Below are 21,029 nucleotides of genomic sequence, written 5' to 3'. Positions count from 1 at the left end.
AACAGCTGCCGTAGGGAACCTGGAGTGCGTCGATTCACCATCTCCTCAAGGCAACCATCGTGCTTCGTGAATTCCACTTCACGGCTCAGCTTCAACGTTGTGAGGTGAGCGTGTGCGTCGGAGTTTCACCACATAAGTAAGTAGAACGCGAGAGAGAGAGAAAAAAAAACGTTAATTGTAACATTTCTCACGCACCATTAGCTTGAATGAAATTAGCCAAATCTATGGTGGCAAAAAAAAGGGAAAACGCATATTTTGGAGATAATTAGCTATAGACGCTAATACGATTAGCGTTGAAGTGTAGGTGCATATGTAATATTATGAAGGGAAATTCGTTGTTGGTAGAGATTTTAGTGATTATGTTTATGTTATGTACTCATAGAGCATAAGTTATCTTTTCTGGCACATACTCAGTGACCCATGTCGCCTGCTCGGCAAGACAGGAGCCAGCACGTACCTAGTCATAGATAGATAGATAGATAGATAGATAGATAGATAGATAGATAGATAGATAGATAGATAGATAGATAGATAGATAGATAGATAGATAGATAGATAGATAGATAGATAGATAGATAGATAGATAGATAGATAGATAGATAGATAGATAGATAGATAGATAGATAGATAGATAGATAGATAGATAGATAGATAGATAGATAGATAGATAGATAGATAGATAGATAGATAGATAGATAGATAGATAGATAGATAGATAGATAGATAGATGCTGAAGTAGGCTAGGGATGCTAATCGTATTTGACAAAAAGCGAAATGCACTTTAGATATGTCTTTATTGCGAAAACCAGCCCACTTACCGAGTGATGTCGTGCCGACTATAGTCGCAGTTGAAGCCTTCGGGAACACACCGATGTGGTACGCATGCAAGGAACCAAGGAAGGCAGATGCGTGTTCTCGTTTCTTGCGATCCCGACCGTTTCAGACGGTGCCTCATACATTATCGTTTACACATTGGGTCATTCGCTTATTATTTGTAATTACGCTTGTATACCTTATCTTGAGTGGATACGACCACTACGCCGTACATTCCGCGATAGTAAAAAAATAAGCACGGCGATTACGTTGATCAGTACGAAGATTACAGCTAGTTCTTTCTGTTTACGTCGCCGAAGAAGCTTCACAGGGAAGCCTGGCTATTTGTATAGTTTCTACAGTACAGTATCTGTAACACTCGTATGTGTACAGACATAACTCGTGTAAACTTCTCTGGTCAGAAGCTAGGACAGTTGCGCAACAGTGTCGTTTGGCAGGGCTTATGAACTTAAAGAACATATATTTATATATATATATATATATATATATATATATATATATATATATATATATATATATATATATATATATATATATTAATTTGCACCCGGTGAGCATTAAGCGCGTATTCATGACCAAGGAACGACTGAGTTGTAAAGCTCCTGAAGATGCCTGATGTTCATCATGTAGAAGGAAAACTTACTTTTCGTGGTATTGGGTGAGGCAAGGACTCTTGTTTTCTTCTATAGCATCTTCTACGCTAGGTGTTTATATATGCATATAGAAATGTCCAGCAGTCTAGAAGAGGCAAGAACGGCTACTTGATGCGAGATACTTCCTTGAAGATGGAGCTAAGGCACAGCTTGAGGATTTTTATGTCATGCTGTACTGGGGTAAAGACCTTCCGCAGCAGTGTTTTCAGGACACTGTTCCTTCTGTCTGTATTCGCCCTCCTATTTTCGACAAGAACTACAACAAACGCCTAATGTTATGTGATGCGGAATTTCCCGCCAGCGGCTAAATGTACGTTGCTTAGAATCTAGCTACCACCGAAATGAGTACCTTTTTTTAGTTTAATGTCGTTTGGCCATGTTAAAAAGACCAGCAAAATCCTTTCGATGCTGATGCTCTTGTGGCCATGTTTTTGACAATGCTTCGCATAACCGATGTGTTGCTGCGAGCCGTCTTCATGCCGGCAGCTACCGTCGAGGCAAAGCCGCCGAGGGTCGGCGGTAAATGCGGCTGGCGTCACGACGCCCATGCACGCGCTAAGTTTAGATGGTGGCTGTGGCATCGTTGCCACTTCCGGCTCGCTCTTTTTTGAAGACGAGGACTTCTTCGAAGACTCCAGATTGGCTTGGTGTTCGTGGCATCTGGGTTGCCGGCCACTTTCGTCTCGTAAATTATATAACTTGAGGCCTTCTAGCACACGTATAGGGCAACGAAGAAGACGTCAAAATGGAGCTTGGAATGAAAAGGACGCACCGAGTTAATGTAGACTTACGCACGAAAGAGCGATAATGCGTGGTTAGCGCAAGGAGGCCGAAATTAAATTCAGATGGCCCAGGTGGTCCCTTAGCTAGTGCAGTATAAAAATGTGGGCCGATTCCCAAGGAAGGACTATCTAAACAAACCAGATTGTACACTAATACGCCCTTACAGATCCCTTTCTTCGATGTCAATCGCTGTTGAGTCGCCTTTTCTGTGTAATTCGAACGAGAAAGTCCTACGATATGGTACTGCTACTTGTGTTCCGCACGTTACGGCTGTCTGAATCTGCCGGCGTTTCGTGGTCGCTTCAGAACGTGGCGTCAAGGAGGTATATCGACGCTGCTATCGGTATACAGCGCACAACTGTAAAAAAAAAAACTCCATAGAAAATTGAAAGATTTTCTTCAAAATTATCCGCGTGATTCTACTCTAAGGACAAGACGACTACTTGGGTGTAAAACTGTGCATACTTGATGGAGATTATTTTTAGCGTGGCGATCAGCGACGAAAAAAAAAAAAAAAGAACGGAACAACAATGCGTTCGTCCACTCTATCTCGCCTATAGTGTGCGCTACTAATCGTCACGGCCCTTCATTGGCGAACATACAGTTTGGCTTGGCAAACACACTGTGGTTCTCAATATACGTGAGCGTGCCGTAAAACGTTGTAAGTTTTTTTTTTTTTGTATGCACCACGCACCGTAAGAGCAGTCGTATAAAGACAACAGAAGGGAAAGAAAAAAGTCGACTAATTCCCACTTATCAATCATATCAGCATTCGCTCTCAAAATAGATATGAAAAAAAAAAGAGAGCGAGGGAAAACATGAGTCCGTCACGACGCAGTTCATTGATCGTCACGCAGTGCACATGCGCTACTGTACAGTCGGCCAGAATTGGCCCGCCGGTCTAATCACGCGACCCGTCCAACGCGTCGCACAGCAACCGCGGGAAGCCGCAGCATTGACAACTGCTGCAGATTTTTTAAAGAGTTTCGGCCGCCCGCGCCCACCAATGCGGATTTCTTCCCGTTCCACGATTACAAAGGTACGAAATTGCGTTGGCACTCTGTACCGCGGTGGCAACGCTGCGTGAGTGGTGTTTCATTTGAAGATGTTGAAGCTCTTGGCCGGTCAAAACAACTTTGGTGTGCTGTACGGCTACCGTCGTGCCTGCTCGATACTTTCCTTTTGCGTAAGCTTCACGAAGCACTTGCGGTGGTTCCGGCTAAGACATACACGATCGCGGTTTTTTTTTTTTTTACCCTGCTTACGGCCCAGCGGAAGTTATGCTATGATTGTGCTATATTCATCGCGGGTGAGCTTTGAGGACGTTTAAGGATTTAGTTGCGCAGCCTCTGAGTACGGCAGTCCAAGCAGACACGGTGCTCTTGAGGCCTGAGTGCACAAATATTGTCACGTTCTCTTTCCGAAGTGCTTTCACTCATGCTTCTTTGTATAGTTTTCAATGCATAAGAAGCTGCCCCTCATCATAGTGCAACAAAATAAGCCCGCCATTTGGACACGACTTTCGTCTTTTCTCTTCGTAGCTTCACAGAAAATGAGCTAGGATTTGGCGGTTCAAGTTTCGTGGTTTGGACGCGTTCATGAGTGCTCCCATAAATGTGTTCTCATGAACACTGGGGGTGTTCCAACAGTGTTCTCACAGCTACTAAGTCCATCAGTAGATGTGCAGGTTATTTCAAATGTTTAGTGATTCAGCAGTAAAGCCTCGAATCTACAGATTATTGGCGTCTTCCAGAAACACAACTACGAAATTTACTAAAGTAAAAGAAATTCGATTTTTTTCTGCTGCTTTCTAGTGCAACTTTTTAGTTAGCACGATCAACCTTTACAGCCCGCGAGCAAAATGCAATATGCGCCTCTTTTTTAATTTCTGCGCTTAAGCACACTCCAACTCAACTGAACGTTTCAGACTTTAGGTACCGGATATCACCGACGCATTTCCAGAATTTATTCGCTGATTGGAAGTGTACCAGATACCCTCTGATTTAGTGTGGCTATTCGAACGTCCCACCGAGCCAACAATTTTGGACATCAATGTATTTTGTTGCGTCATCGCAGGTGGCGCATTGTAGAATTGACTAACGATTACCACTGAATGCGCGCCTGTAAGAACTTTGTTTAAAATACCTTTTTCGCCAGCATATGCAATCTACTATTCTCAACAGATTTTGCGAGCAAAAATTCACGACTACTTTTTATCACCTATGACGTCACTGTCTGCTTGCTTACTTCCGAAAAAATTCTGGTAATGGATCAGCAGAGATCGTGTTCTAGGAGCAAAGAAAGAGACGCTAACTTCCAACAAAGAATATTGAACAAGACTCGCGGGGGCAGGCTGTAAATTTTCGCCAAGTGGGCACAGGGGGTTTAATTAGGCGTGTCATGCAGCGCGTACAAGCAGCGGTCGAAGGAGGACGAGACAACAGAACAAGGGCTGCCTGGAAATGTTAGTGTGCCTTGAAGTGTGGACGGGTCATAATGCAGGTACTGCGAGCGTTCTGCACATCTCAAAGCACGTCGCTGCCACTTAACGCTACCGCTGCACGCAGTTTCCTTAAGAATAACTAGAATTAACTCTGGCATTAGTTTCTACGTTAACTGCATAAGCATAAAGGTTCAGCCAGCAGTAGTAATTTGCCGAAACTTGATCCTTCTGACTCCAAACGGCTTTTTGTCTTCGAAGATTTTGAATTTACTGAATGTCCTCGAAATTAGAAAGCTATGAGGGCTTGGAAAGTTAGAACGATAAAGCGTAGTAAACAAATCCACAAGAACAGCTGAAGCCACAAGCACGAAGATCAGGCAAATTCATGTACTAACCATCATTCTCATGGTAGCGCAGCGAACGCAGCGCCAGAGTTTCCTCTAGTAGTTATTTGAGGAAGCTATATACCTCTCTCATGGCCTCAGAGATTGCCCTTGGAGGTTATGCCTCTCCAGAGTCATTGATACTACTTAGTTTTCTTCTATGAAGTAGCCGCACTTCATTTTTCTCTCTCTCTTTCACTTCGGTGACTTTGCAGTTATAAACCTTGGTTTTCGTATCTAGTCCATGCATCGCTGTGCCCTGGGCAGGAGCTCAGTGGCTGCACAGTGAAATAACTTACCAATGTTCTCTTTATTTTATGCAAATTTTGTTCTTTAGAAGATGTCACAAGAGCCTGAAAGGTAAACGCGCTGGTGTCAAAGTAATTATTTGGTTGTCTTTAAGGTTCCGGACGACATCAGGTTTGAAGAAGTATCTCTACAAGAATAACTTTGTCGCCCAGAGAAACTGTTGAGGTTGTTGCAGGTGGCATGCCGATTTGTTTTGCATGCCCGTATCACGTAATGCTGCAAGAACGCTGAGCATTGGTTGGGAAATAGGATACGGCAAGTGCATTGATTGATTAGGAGTATCCCCGTGTCGGTGTTGTTCGAAATTAAATTATGGCGTTTAATATCCTGAAACGGGTGCAGTAAACTGTGAGTGACGTCGTATTGCAGGTCGTCTGATTGATTTTGAGCACCTGGTCATAGGCACCGGAAGCGCTGCCTACAAGCAGCGCAATGCCGCAAGCACTGAGTCACCACTGCGGGCCCCGAATTAGAAGTACGAGTACATTTTCTGCACTTAAATGACCACGAGATGTTGCACTGACGATGTTACTACGCAGAGTGTGGGCCATATGTCTTCCCTATATATGAGTACCTTACGAGGTATTATATACGCAGAAAGTTATTCCATTTAACACTTCGCCTCGACTCGAAAAAGGTGATGGCAGTGTTTCCACTCGACTGAAGTTGTCACTAGGCTTCATTGACGGCTCATGAAACTAAATTGGATGCAAAGGGCGGAAGTAAAAAAAGACGACGGAGATTCGCAAGAATGGCAAGAAATAAATTAGAAGGAAGAATCTGTACGATAACACAAAGGGCAGTGCCTTGCTATTTGAGTCTCGAGCTGGTTGCCTATAAGGACAAAAACGTGCCGGAGTAAATATACGTCACAAGATGAGGCATGTGTCTGCTGCAGCGAAAACCCGGAGACCAATCAGCGCACCCTAACGGAATGCGAAGTTATTCGCCCAGCGCGATCCGCAGGAAATGTCCACTTTCCAGAAGCGCGGCGGCTTACACATGATGGAAGCAATAACTGCGATCGGACTGTCGAGATAATCAAGATACGTTCAGTGTATGAGTGGTAAAAAAATCAGGGAACAGATTGATAGAACCGGTTCCGTTACAGGCTTTGGTAACTGTAAAAGATAGATATAGCTTGAAGGAAGTAGAAGAAGACTAAGGAGGCATAGGCAAAACGCTAGACTGATAAATATCTATAGATTACTTGTTTAGCTCAAGCAGGCTATATCAATATTCGTCACCATCCCATTTCGAAGAAGATGACAATAAATAATAATCATCATCAGCAGCAGCATCACCATCATCATAATCTTCATGGAGAGAATAAGAGCTTCGAGTCGAGAATCGTTCAAGAATACGGCTGATTAGTGTTGAAGACACCGTGTGGCTGGCGTGCCGCCTCCTTATAGGGGCAACACTTCTGGAACACGAAGTTGAAAAGAGCCCGGAACCCGACGCGATTAGCTGTTACCAATGGCAGCAGTGCTACGTTCTACCGACAATCAGCGTGTTACGTCGCACGATGCTAGAAGGCGGCTGATGGGATCCTTCTCACGGACACACGACGCGAAGTTTTCGTCTCGTCTATTGGCTGATGGTTCATCGAGTTTTCCGTTCGACGCTGCGTAAACATTGCACGCGCCACTAAGCGGCGTTGTGGCACGTACACGGTGCCCACTACCTAGAAACTGTCACTAAGGGCTTCGCATAAAAAAAATTGGAAGAGTTCAACAAATCTGAAAAAAAATTACTCTTTAGCTTACTTCCTTCCTTCTCATAACCTTATTGGCGTTATATTTATAGCGTTTTGCGGCAATGCTGGGCTGTAGAAAGCACAGTCGGAAGCATGTGCTTGCCGTTTGCCAAGTGTACATCAACAACGACGCAACCTTCAAAGTTTTACGACTGCGTACAAGACGAATGAAGTCTCTGACATGCATAAAAAAAACTATCGCGCTCTGTCTTCAAGAGCACCTGCATTTTCTTTTCCAAAGCTCGGCACCTTTACCTGCCTCTAATGTCCATTATTTTGACTGTCATATCGTGCTAAGGCAAGCGCTCATGATCGATAGCGCACATGTACAAAGTTAGACAAAACAAGAACAAAAAACAATACAAAGAATGCAATTAACCTAGGTTCAAGGCGCTCCTGATGAAGTCGTAATTTCTGTGCAGCAAATTACCCGTATCATCTTCCCTTGCAATGAGACACTTCGATCATTCTAAATACATATACCTAAACGTGTGGACGTATACACAATGTGTGTTTTTGTTTTTGGCGCAGTAAAAATTTCATAAATAAACGAAGCCCCGAAAAAGATCCCACTAAGTACATATAAAGCGGGCAGTTAAAAAGGTCCTGCGTGCAGAGCAGGACCTGTGACACTATAGCCTCGTGCTTTACCAATAGACGAAAGACCAGTCAGACCGTAGCCGTTAGCGTGCATACAAGTTGGTCGGCAAAGCAGAAGGACGTTTCTCTCTTGCTTTTTTTCTGGCGGGAGGCGAGTGAAGACACGGTGTTCACCAACGTAACAAAACGTAAGTCCTTGCTGATGAAAATAGGCCACAAAACAATGCGTACTTGCTTCGAGGTCTTCGGAAGTCCCGTATTGCTATCTCAAGCTAGGGGCGAGAAAGGGTCCTCTTTTACTGCGAATAGCATTGTTTGCCTAGGATAGGATAGGGATAACTTTAATAAAGTGCCAGCAGACGACGGTTTAACGCGTCGTGACGCTGGCCAAGCATCGACCCGGGGTTATACCCTACCCTGCACTAGCCCAGTTGGGCCCGTTTGTAGTGGGTCATGAGGCTTGTGCTTTTCGAGCGCACCCCGGGCCTGCTGGACGGTCCATAGTTGTGAGTCCTTGTCTGCAGATTGCAGTGCACCTTGAAGTTCGGGCGGGTAAGTCTTGGAGGTAGCTGCCGTCAGGAACCTGGCACAGTCCCACGTTATGTGCCATTGCCTTATGATTACGGCCTCCTCCTGACTGAGTGCCGGATGGGGAGGCGGCATTGTCCGTCGAGCTAAGCGGTAACACTTGGTTACTTCGGCATAACTAGTCAATCTGTCCTTGGTTTCGAACCACCACACAGAACGGTTACTCTCGGGGGCGCGGAAAGTAAGCGCTCGCGCCGCCGAATGGGCCGTCTCGTTGTGGTTCGGTGAGTATGCACACTCGCCGGCGTGCGCCGGGAACCACTTGATACGGACGGTGCTGTCGCGGTATTGAAGTTGGAGCTTGCCGATGATGGCGGCCGCCAGCTCGCATATTCGCCCCTTGGCAAAGTTGCGCACGGCATTCCTCGAGTCACTGTGCATGGTGCGACACTCGGCCTCGGTGATCGCCAGAGCGATGGCAACCTCCTCAGCGTATGTGGCGTTCGTGCACCGCACGCTCACTGCCGCTCTCTTGGTGCCGGTAGCCGCCGCAACGTCCACTGCCGCGAAGCGTTCCCGCTTGTATTCCGCGGCGTCCACGTACCGGGCGTGCGGGTCTTGGGCGTGTTGTTCGGTGAGGGCCTTGGCCCGCGCCTGCCGCCGTTCTTGGTTGTACTCTGGGTGCATGTTCTTCGGGATGGGGTCCACGTAAATGTGGGCCTGCGCCTCATCTGTGATCTCGCACGGTTGCCGGCTAGGAGCTTGGGGGTTGTAACCCATGGATGTCAGTATACTGTGGCCCCTCTTGGTGGTAGAGAGGCGCTCGGATTGCGCGGTGAGCTACGCCTCGGCAATTTGTTCTAGGGTGTTATGGACGCCTAGCTGCAAGAGCCAAACCGTACTTGTGGTCTCCATTAAACCCAGCGCCGTCTTGTAAGCCCATCTGATCAACGTGTTGATCTTGGTCCTGTCAGTGACGTGCCCGCTGAGGTAGGCCGCAACGTAGGCGATGTGACTGATCACGAACGACTGGACAAGACACACGCGACTGTCTTCACGCATGCCCGCCCATCGTGTAGAGACCCGATGTATGAGCCGGATGGCGTCCATTGCCTTGGTGGTAAGCTTCTTGATGGTCTCGTCGCTGCGGCCGCTCTTGTTGAGCAGCAGGCCCAGCACCCTGATCTTGGGAACTTCGGGGATGCGTTGCCCCGATGCAGCCACAATCTTGATGTGATCACACTCCCGAAGGGGAGCGCCCTTCCGTCCCGGTCAAAGCCATACTTCAGCCATTTTGAATATTTTGAACCTGTCTGTCTGTCTGTCTGTCTGTCTGTCTGTCTGTCTGTCTGTCTGTCTGTCTGTCTGTCTGTCTGTCTGTCTGTCTGTCTGTCTGTCTGTCTGTCTGTCTGTCTGTCTGTCTGTCTGTCTGTCTGTCTGTCTGTCTGTCTGTCTGTCTGTCTGTCTGTCTGTCTGTCTGTCTGTCTGTCTGTCTGTCTGTCTGTCTGTCTGTCTGTCTGTCTGTCTGTCTGTCTGTCTGTCTGTCTGTCTGTCTGTCTGTCTGTCTGTCTGTCTGTCTGTCTGTCTGTCTGTCTGTCTGTCTGTCTGTCTGTCTGTCTGTCTGTCTGTCTGTCTGTCTGTCTGTCTGTCTGTCTGTCTGTCTGTCTGTCTGTCTGTCTGTCTGTCTGTCTGTCTGTCTGTCTGTCTGTCTGTCTGTCTGTCTGTCTGTCTGTCTGTCTGTCTGTCTGTCTGTCTGTCTGTCTGTCTGTCTGTCTGTCTGTCTGTCTGTCTGTCTGTCTGTCTGTCTGTCTGTCTGTCTGTCTGTCTGTCTGTCTGTCTGTCTGTCTGTCTGTCTGTCTGTCTGTCTGTCTGTCTGTCTGTCTGTCTGTCTGTCTGTCTGTCTGTCTGTCTGTCTGTCTGTCTGTCCGTCCGTCCGTCCGTCCGTCCGTCCGTCCGTCCGTCCGTCCGTCCGTCCGTCCGTCCGTCCGTCCGTCCGTCCGTCCGTCCACCTACGCTGACCCAGTGGCCCAAGTTGGTACTTACTTGTGTCACTATAGTCGGATACAACTTTAAAAAAAAGGGGAGGCCCCGCCCAGATGACCGAAGCGGCGAAGTCACCGGCCGTCCGGCGCATGACGTCGGTCCAGAATGCGCGCCCATTGGTGCACCCACCTCGGAGGAGTAAACGCCCCCTTTTTTCTAAAGTTGTATCCGACTATAGGTACGTTATCCTGGTCGTGATGCTATCGTGGTCATTCCATCGTTGTCATTCCAGCTTCCTGATCTTACCCTTGTCATGCCATCATCGTCGCGCCTTCTATTCTGACCCAGTGGCCTAAGTTATCTAACAGCTTGGGCCACTATAAGTATGCATTCTTGGTCATGATGCCATCGTAGTCACTGCATCGTCATGATTGCAGCTTTGTCATGTGATTCGTGTCATGCCGTCGTCGTCACGCCATTGTCGTCACGCAATCGTCGTGCATTCCTTGTCCCCCCGCCATCGTGATGCCGTCATTATCGCATAATCTCGTCATTCCAGCTTCATGATCTGACTCTCGTCACGCTGTCTACGTCGAGCCAGTGGCCCAAGTTTTCTAATAGCTTCGGCCAGTACGTATGTGTTCGCTGTCGTGGTGTTGTCGTGGTCGTGCATCGTCAGCATTACAGCTTTCTCATTCCACTCACGTCAAGCCGTCGTCGTCGTGTCATCGTCGTCGTACAGTCGTCTCGCATTCGATGTCACCACCACCGTGATGTTGTCCTGGTCATTCTATTGTGGTCAATCCAGTTTCGTCATCCGAATCTCGTCCAGCCGTGGTCACATCATCGTTGTCACACCATCGTCGTCACACAGGCTTCGTGATACAGTCGTTGTCACAACATTGTAACCATGCACTCGTCGGCATCGCATTGTCTTCGTGCCATTGTCACGCCACGTCGTCACTGCATAGTCGTCATACAGTAGTCGTCATGCGTTCGTTGTCATACCGCCGTCTTGATACCGTCACGGCCGTCAGATCGTCGTCATTGTAGCGTCAACATCCGCTTGTGCTAATGTCATTGTAATGTCATACCGTTGTCATCATGTCAACTTTATCAGGCTGTCGTTTCATCATCGTCATCACTTCAGTACCGTCATCCCGTTGTCGTCACCTAGTCGCCGTCCTACCACCATCGTCGATAGACCGCCTTCATTATTTGTTCGTCATTCTATTGTAATCATGCTGTCATTTTTAAATTGTGAGTATGCCCATGTTCTTATGCACTCATCGTCATTGCCTCATCGTCAGATAGACGCTATAATGCATCTGTTTTCCTACTGTCGACGTCATACCGCCGTGCTGAGCACGCGGTCACGGTATCGAATCCCGGCCACGGCGGCCGCATTTCGATGGGGGTGAAGTGCGAAAACACCCGTGTGCTTAGATTTAGGCGCACGTTGAAGAACCCCAGGCAGTCGAAATTTCCGAAGTCCTCCACTACGGCGTGCTTAATAATCAGAAAGTGGTTTTGGCACGTAAAACCCCATAATTTATTTTTTTTTGTCATACCGCCGTGGTCATGCTGCCGTCATTTCAGCTTCTTCATCCGGTTGCCGTCTTACTGTCATCGTCCCGCCATCGCCGTCATACAGTCGTCGTCATCTCATTTTCCTCATGTCGTCGTGACGTCTCACGACGTCACGACGTCAATGAAACATCAATGAGACGTCGTGTAAGGACGTCTCATTTTTGTCATGCCATCGTCGTAATATCGCCTTTGTCGTTCTATCGATATCATTCCTTGGTCATTTTATCGTCACAGCGTGAGTCAGTAAAAGAACTTCATTGCAGGTCCGGCGAGGACGCGAACTCGTCGCGCAGCCAGCTAGTCCCCCGACGGGTCTGGTCGGTCTCGCCACTGGTCGCGGACACGCCGGACATCGAGGATTTGCTTGTCTAGAGGGGGCTACGCAGAAGCGAGTCCCACTCCTCCTTGCTGAACTTGGGGTATCTCGACCCGCACTCCCAGAGCATGTGTGCTACAGTGGTCTGCCCACAGGACGGGCTGGCGTCGTCGCAATATATGTCGGGGTAAACTTCGCGTAAAAGGGCCAGACTTGGATATGGATATGTGCCGGTCGGTAACAGTCTAGGAGAAATGGCTTGCGTCCTATTCAACTTGGGGTGAGGGTTGAAAAGTCCCTTCAATACACCCAGAAGAATTTCGTAAGCTCGTTGTGAGTAGCGGGAGCGTCCCTACTGATGTAGGGGGGAGGGGAGTCGGCGCTCCTTACAGAGGAATCGCGGTCGGTGAGGTCGCGCGCAGCCTCGTTAGCAGAGGGAGTGAAATAACTTGGTTGGAGATCCGGCGAGGACGCGAACTCGTCGCGCAGCCGGCTACTCCCACGTCGGGACCAGCAGGTCTAGCCCAGTGGCCCGGTCACGGGCACACCGGGCAGCTAGGTTCGGGGAAGCACCCTTGACCGATCCTACGTCATCATGCCGCCTTGCTCATGGGCGACTTTGGCAAGTGCTGCCGCACCAACGTGAGACGATATCGGAAGATGGGGCACATAGCCGCAGCAACGAATATGTCAGAATCGCCACTACACATAATTTATAAACGTGACTTCAGGAATAGGGTTTGTCGTTGCACTGCTCGAATGCTATTCGCGTTACCTTCAACAGCCGTCATGAGTTGAGTTCGGCCGTAATGTTTTTGCATTTTTTTTTATTCGTGATAGTGACTTAAGGCATATTGTGTGGTGTGTATTATATGCGTGCTGTAAGGCCTGTGTTGTGCACGAATTCGAGCACTGCTTTCCGACGTGTTGTCATGCGTCCAGTGATCATAGTTGATTGTGGCACTGTAGCGGAGGCAAGCTTGCCGTACAGGATAGAGAAAGGCATTTGCAGAGGAGCTCAAGCAAATAGGCCGTGTACATGATTCCCCCAAAAGCAGGTGCAGAAATACAAATACAAGGCAGCACGTTACGTTGTTCTCTTGGACAATACCCGCCACGTCACCTGTATATATTTGTATCGGGTCCACTTGCGCATTTCATATTTATTTTTATTCTCTTTTTTTCCAATTCCCCTCTGGAATCTTTTAATCCCATTCCCCATCCCCATGCAGAACAGCATGCCAGCGGTTGCATACGCGCCGGCAAAAATCTGTTTTTCTAATAAAGAGTCTCTCTTTCTCTCTTGGACAACACGTATACATTTTATTACTCTTCATCGCATACGTTTCCGTGTTTTTTGCACCTGCTTTCAAATAATAAATCCGCACCATTTTTTTTTAGGTATCCGTTTTATTATTCTAGGTGTGTGGGTTGCAAAGATGCGATGGCATAGTTTTCGTACTGTTTTATAGACTTCCCTTTTATACACGAACCTTTCAACGTCTCTTGCTTCCTTCCTGTTTCCAAGTTCAAACGAAACATTGCGATTCAGAGAGCGAGACACCAAAGTGATGTGCACTCTGTCTGCGTGGTGTGGACTATGGGTGAACGACGTCTGCCGCGTTCATTTCTTTCCATGCGATGGGTAGTTTTTTGGTAACATTGACAACCTGTTTCTTTCTGGTAATGCCAGAGATCTGAGAAATCTTGCGAAGCATTTTCTGTGACCTGCCAATAAGTGAAGCTCCCGATTATGTCGAATCAAAACGAGAACAAGACGATTTACGCTGAACCGGATGTTCCCCCTTGGCCGTCTGTCTCCAGTCAGAAAATACCTCATTATTCTTGTTTCTGGCACGAAACATCGCCTTTATCATTCCTCCCAAAGCACAGGCGGCACTTCGATTGTAACAGTCGCCCACTGCAAACTTCTTATTTCAGATGAGCGCCTGTTTTCCCGAGTATTATTTTGCTTTTGCCACCGAGGAAGTACCTGGGTCAACGCGCAGAAGGTCGGCGAGTACGCGACAACCAAAAATATGAGAGCCATTGGCTATTATTCGCTACATTGGTTTGCTAAAAAAAAAAAGATTCGTGTGACCTTTCAGGATCGTACTCAATTTTCAAATGAAGTTGTGCCTTTCGAGTAGCTCTACTAGTCATTTATGAACGTTCGTAATTAATTGCCTGCATCTGTGAGGAGAACATAGATCATTAAGCGTACAGTGGACACCGCCTTCCCCCTGACCATCAGACCAGAAGGCAGTGAAAGCACTTCTGTGCTTTTTGAAAACAAGCGACGGCTTGTGCGAGCGTCCTTGATAGCCCGTGCTGTCTGCGCACGGGCACAGCACGCACGGAACACTTTCTTCTCTCTCTCTTCTTTCTATTTCCCTTTTGCGTTCCCCCAATGTTGGGTAGACAACCAGATACCTCTACGGTTAACATCCCTGCCTTCTTCCCTTCTTTTCTCCCTCTCATAATTAAGACACATAGTCTCCATTTCGACCAAATGGGCATTCAATTTTCCGAGGACACTGTACAACATTGCTTATAACGGCCATGTAACGCTTTTGAGCTGTTGCACAAGTGATTTATTTATTTATTTATTTATTTATTTATTTATTTATTTATTTATTTATTTATTTACATATACTGCAGCCCAATATAGGTTTATAGCAGGAGTGGGAACATTATACATTACTATACATTACACATTAAAAACACACCTAGACACAAGAAGATGAATGATAAAATGAGCACTTTGCGTGTTAGCGAAGTGCTTGCCAGTGGTAACTATGAAATCTTTTAGTGATAGGGAACGAATGTTACCGGGTAGAGAATTTCAAAGCTCTATTGTACATGAAAAAAAACTGTACTTGAATGTGTTTGTACGGGCATGTATAGGTGCTATATTCAAGGCGTGGGAGCCACGGGTACAACTTGTTAGTAGATGTGATATAGTTACAATCAGAAAGACCAGAGGTGGAGTTATTAATTGCATATGAAAGTGTTAAGGCTTCAGTGTGATCACGTGAAAGTAATGGCTCAATGTTCAAAGATTGCTGAGCCTGCGTTGGCGAGAAAGTGCGGTTGTAATTTTGGCAAATGAAACGAATAGATTTTTGTTGAATGTTATTGAGCGAGCTTATTTCGCATTGTTTGTAGGGGAACCAAACGACAGATGCATACTCTAGAACAGGGAGAATTAACGTTTTATGTAATAGCACTTTAGTATCGCGGAAAGGTCTTAGCTAAAGTTTGGTGCAAATAACCTCATTTTCTTAGGGCTGTCTCGTCTACATATTCAATATGTTTAGACGATGAAAGATGTTCGGTTAGAATGACACCTAAGTATTTATACTGAGACACTCTTTTAAGTTGGATGCCATCCAGAGAATAATCGAACGAGAGGAGGCTCTGTCTGTTGGAATATGACATCACGACTGTTTTACTAAAGTTGATGTTCATTTGCCACGTTTTGCACCAAGCGCAGAAAGACATAAGGGATTGGGCAAGATGGTAGTGGTTATCATTGGAGTTAATAGATTCGTATAATACGCAGTCATCTGCTTAAAGTCTGATTTCAGTTGAGGTGCTACGAGGTAAATCATTGATGTATATTAGAAATAATAAAGGGCCTAGAACGGAACCCTGAGGAACGCCTGACGTAACGTCGACAGGAGTTCAGTCCACTGAGTTAAAAGAAACAAATTGTGAGCGATAACGAAAAAAAACTAGCTATCCAAGAAACAAGACAGGGATTATTGAATGTGGCGTTTAATTTTACCAGTAGTTTTGAATGAATCCCAGAATTCAAGAGCTTTAGAGAAGTCAATAAAGATGGCATCCACTTGATTACCTATGTCTAGGTTAGAAGCGACATCATGAACAAAATCGACTTATTGCATTGCAGTGCTATAATCACGATGGAAACCATGCTGGGGAGAAATTAGAACATCATAAGAGTTAAGGAATTCGATTATATGTTTGTGAATAATGTGCTCCAACATTTTGCGTGACTGGAGTGTGAGAGATATCGGCCTGTAGTTAGAGAGTTGTTTATCATCTGATTTATACAAAGTCAGGACTTCGGCTGTTTTCAATTTAGTGCGAAATCACCCGTGTACTTTGATTTAGGTGCACGTTAAAGAACACCAGGTGGTCGAAATTACCGGAGTCCTCCACTACGGCGTGCCTCATAATCGGAAAGTGATTTTGGCACGTAAAACCCCATAATTTTCTTTTTCAATTTAGTTCGTACTTCACCAGAGTATAAGGATTTCTGGAAGATTACAGTATGGTACTGAGCTCTCCATAGGGAGCATCTTACAAGGAAAGAATTCGGGACGCCATCTGAACCGGTACGCTTTTTAGTGCCGAGATTCAAGATTAGGTTTTAGACACCATCAGAACTCATTACGATATCGCCTAATTTATTAGTTTGTGCATCTTAACGAAACTTTGGAACTACGTGGTTATCGAGGGTGAAAGCAGATTGAAAGTACGAGTTAAAAGCATTCGAAACTACGGTGGGGTCATTAGTAATAGCGTCGTTAATCTTGGAAGAGGTACTGCATGCACATTGCACTAGATAAAACTGATGTCCAGAACCCGCGAGGATATGATTTAAGTAGTAGAGTAAAATGCACTGAAAATTATAAATCTTTAGCACTTTTAGTACGTGTACGAAGTTCTTCCTTGGCTTTTTTCAACAGGAACGCGTAGCGCAAGATTAGAATGCTTTAATTTACGTAGTCTACAGACACGGCGTGAGAGGTGCAGGATATCCCTGTTAATTCAAGGAAGTTTATCATATTTAATTGAACGTGGTTATGGATGCAAAATTTCACTAACGACTCAAAACAATCAACGAGACTGTCGGCATGACATTCGGTATTGAGTGACAAAATATGGTCAAAGTTATCTGCCAGAGTATTAGTGACAGATGTATCGTCAGCCTTGTTAAAATCGTGAAATGTGGAATAGCTAACGCGTTCATGTGGGATAGGACAGTTAATGTGTATGAGAACTGCGTTATGACCCGAGATTCCTTCCAGGATATCATAGTTAAAACCTAACTGAGCAAGTCTGTCGCTCATAAACACTAAATCAAGTATGGAGCTCTGCCGCGTATTCTTATCAACTGTTCCAGGTTATGGGACAAAGAAAACGCAATTAAGTCTCTACAAATAGAGGCACTACTAGCGATACATGTAAGGGAAGGCCAGTGAATGCCGGGAACGTTGAAGTCACCAAGAGCGAATAAGTTAGAGTTGTCGAGGTCATGTATGTGTATAAAATGCGAAATATTATCGAACAAGTCACTAGGGCTATCACGGGGGCGATAAAGACCCCAAATTGTTAAATTCAGCTTATGCACTAGTAACTTTCACCACACGGATTCTACATTAGGAGGATCTCGTAGAACCTTAAAGTTAAAATCTGAACGTAAAAGCAAAGCAACACCACCGCCTTTCTTATTCTGACGCTCATACCGGACAGCAGTGTAACCAGGAGGCGTGAATCCTCTGTCGTGAATATTTTCATGAAGCCACGTTTATGTGATGCATATAACATGAGGAGAACACGAAGAAACCAGCGAATGAAATTGTGGAACTTTGTTAGTTATGCGTGTGGCATTAGCATTCAAAAGCGCAAGATCTGTGGCAGATTGATGAGGTTGTCAACCTGCTGATGAAACATTTGGCAATCTTGCGCTAGAATCAAAACCAGGAGCTATTATTAAAGTATTTGAGGCACCGTCTCAGTTGTAACGAACGTTATCTTTAAATAAGTTATCAAGCCTGATTTTAATAATCGAGCCGTTATTCCGCTGCTCAACCAAAGCGTCCATAGCTGTTTACGTATACTGCATGCACTCTGGACGAAAAATCTTCGGAAAGTTTCATGCCTGAATTTTTCAGCTTATAAGCGCTTTTCAGCATTACTAGCTTATCGCTGAAATCAAGGAACCTTAAAATGATAGGCCGAGAACGCCCAGGGCGCATTCTGCCTATAACCTATGGAAACGTTCATTACGCGGACAGTCAAGGGAAAGCATGTTGAAAACGTTCGCAACCTTGGTGGGTAGTGTGTCACAATTCTCGTTAGTATCTTCTGGTATTCCATGAAGGATTATGTTATTTCTACGTGAACGGTGTTCAAGATCGTCGTATTTGGCTGTTAGTCTGTAGGCAAGTTGGCTGTACTCTTTAGGCAAGCCGCTTCAGAACGAAGCTGATCAGAGTCTTGGTCAGACAGTGCTTTCGAACAAGAGGTTTCGAGACCAGCCACACGCAATTCCAAGGCATCGAAGCGTGTTTTCACAGCATTTTTGATTTCAGATATGTCTTGCGACATACTTTTCTGACAAGCAACTAAATCGGAAAGAACATTCACGACAGAAGGGTTATCGTAACTAGACATTGCCAGCTCGGCCGACGTCTCAAGGGCGTTAAGAACGCTTTCCAGGGATTCGTCATGTTTGCCAGTTCTAGACGCCAGTCTTCCGGGGCCGGGTCTAATGTCAACGTCACCGCATAGGATAAGACAACTAAGGTAATCTACGACATAAGAAAAAATGGCTGTGGCTTAGGTAAGGTTAAGCCCAGGATGCGAAGCATACTAGCCTTTATTTTAGTTGTTGAACCACTGTTTAGCCTGGTGAACTGCTGTTGCTTGGCTATATTTGGTTCGGCTAGACGAAGAAACAACTCATGCATTACTTCTTCGCCTTCAAGAGTGGAACGCGACAGCGTTCCCGTCGACCCGCCAAGGGGTGTAAGACAATGGGCTACAGGGCAGCGACTACGCGCCCCGCATTGGACGCGGTGAGCGTCGAGCAAAGCAGCGTTCGGCGCGGCAACGAAATGTGCGCCTGAGCAAGAGACGCACGCCTTAGAAACAGCGCGTTTCTAAGGCAACACCGCATTCACTAGAGGCGCTTTTGTACCGCTTTGAAGCGTTGTACTCGTGGCTCAGTGGTAGCGTCTCCGTCCCACACTCCGGAGACCCTGGTTCGATTCCCACCCAGCCCGTCTTGCAAGAGTTGAGCCAAAGCCACTTCTCCTCTGTCGTGACGTCACGGTGTCACGTGATTTCATGGTCACCGCCGCGCCTGAGGAGCTGGGTTGAGCCCTCCACTTCTCCTCTGTCGTGACGTCACGGTGTCACGTGATTTCATGGTCACCGCCGCGCCTGAGGAGCTGGGTTGAGCCCTCCACTTCTCCTCTGTCGTGACGTCACGGTGTCACGTGATTTCATGGTCACCGCCGCGCCTGAGGAGCTGGGTTGAGCCCTCGTAATATGCTTCGCATAAAATTGCACATGAGTCTACTGAGTAAAGGAGTACACAGTAATTACCCGCAATGCCAGTGATTAACCCACTAACATTAAACTTTGGCCACACATCACAACTGCAAAATGTGTGCTTCAAACGATATTTATCCGCACTTTTCATAACTTTCATCATCATCAGTAGTATCAGCGGCGTATATTTATGTACACTGGAGGACGAAGGCATGTCCCAGCGATTTCCAATGACCCCTATCTTGCGCTAGCTGATTGCAAATGTGCCTGAAAATTCCCTAGTCACCCTAGCTAATTTCCTGCCGTCCTGGACTGCGCTCCTCTTCCCTTGGCGCCCATTCTGTAACTCTAATGGACCACTGGTTATCTGCCCTACGCATTAAGTGGCCTGCCCAGCTCCACTACGGATCACTCTCTACAAAAACAACCCAAATATATCGACTCTTTTTCGTGCTTCAAACAAACGTATACACAACTTCCGTCAACTTTAAGTTTCCGCCTGGCCACGAGGTAGCCAACGTGGCCTTATAGCTGGTTCCAATTCGCGAATTGTTAAAAGAACAATAACGACCAAAATTAAATCGTATCGTACTGATGAATCATTCTTTCAACCGTATAGTTTTATTAATTTCGCAGCAGGAGGTTGATTGCTAGAAGAAATAAAAATAAAGATCAAGTATATTATACAACTGACTTGATTGAATGACATGTTTAATTTCATCAAGTGCAGAATGTGCCGTTTCGTTGCTGTTTTCCCCCTTTTCTAAATTCACGGTTTAGGCACGTTTACGAAACGTGCTTCATCGCCGGAACGTTTTTCATGTCACTTACAGTAATCACCCTTTGGTCGCGGTATAATTTCCGCGGAGAAGCCGGTGACGCAATAGCTGGCGACGTTTCCAGTTTCACCCAAATAGATCGCTCACTCATTTGCGCGACAAGCAAATTAACAACAGAACGAGCCAACCTACCTACATTTGTTGCATCACGCCACACACGCACGGCAGTTTTGTGTGAGGCTCAAACGAGCCGTACCGCGTGTACATACACTGCACGGGTCTCTTACGCCGGACGGATGCAACAAAGGGTCCGCTTGTTTTCCCCTTCGTCGTAGATTTCCGCGACGCCCGTTCTGAGTCGACGCGTCACGGCCAGTTCAAATTTCGAAGACGTTTCCGCCGTTCCTGCTATTTTGAGTGAGTCACGCCATCTTGCATTCTAAGACATATTTTTTTTCTGCCTTCAGCACGTTCCCTCCCCCCCCCCCCTCCTCCCCCCACTCGCTGGCGTTTTGTATTCTTTGCCCTCGTCGGCGTCGTTCCATTTCTTCTTCACCTCCCAGGATTTGCGCAACAATCCCCGATTCGCACCGGGAGGCGTTCAGTTGCGTTCGCTGTTCGGCGGTGCAAGACGTACTGGCGCGAAAGGAATCCTCTAAGCGTCAGTTTTAAAGAATGAAACGGTGCAAACCTAGGTTACTAAGCGAATGGACGAGGACGAACGGGAAAGGAGTCCGTGCTGGCGAACGTGACACAGA

General features: G+C 46.4%; 1 protein-coding gene across 1 annotated transcript in view; it reads left to right on the top strand.

Moving 5' to 3' along the window:
* Nucleotides 1-3,158: 3,158 nt before the first annotated feature.
* The window catches only part of LOC139059658 (uncharacterized), a 62,223-nt gene continuing 44,352 nt past the window's right edge, over nucleotides 3,159-21,029 (top strand). The window contains exon 1 of the mRNA XM_070538080.1: nucleotides 3,159-3,309. Within this exon, the coding sequence (XP_070394181.1) occupies nucleotides 3,277-3,309 (33 nt within the window). The 5' untranslated portion in view covers nucleotides 3,159-3,276. The remainder of the gene's footprint in view (nucleotides 3,310-21,029) is intronic.

Source organism: Dermacentor albipictus, chromosome 4 (assembly GCF_038994185.2).
Source record: "Dermacentor albipictus isolate Rhodes 1998 colony chromosome 4, USDA_Dalb.pri_finalv2, whole genome shotgun sequence".
Classification (NCBI taxonomy): domain Eukaryota; kingdom Metazoa; phylum Arthropoda; class Arachnida; order Ixodida; family Ixodidae; genus Dermacentor; species Dermacentor albipictus.
The sequence above is the reverse complement of the archived record's forward strand: the minus strand, read 5'-3'. Positions and strand labels throughout refer to the sequence as shown.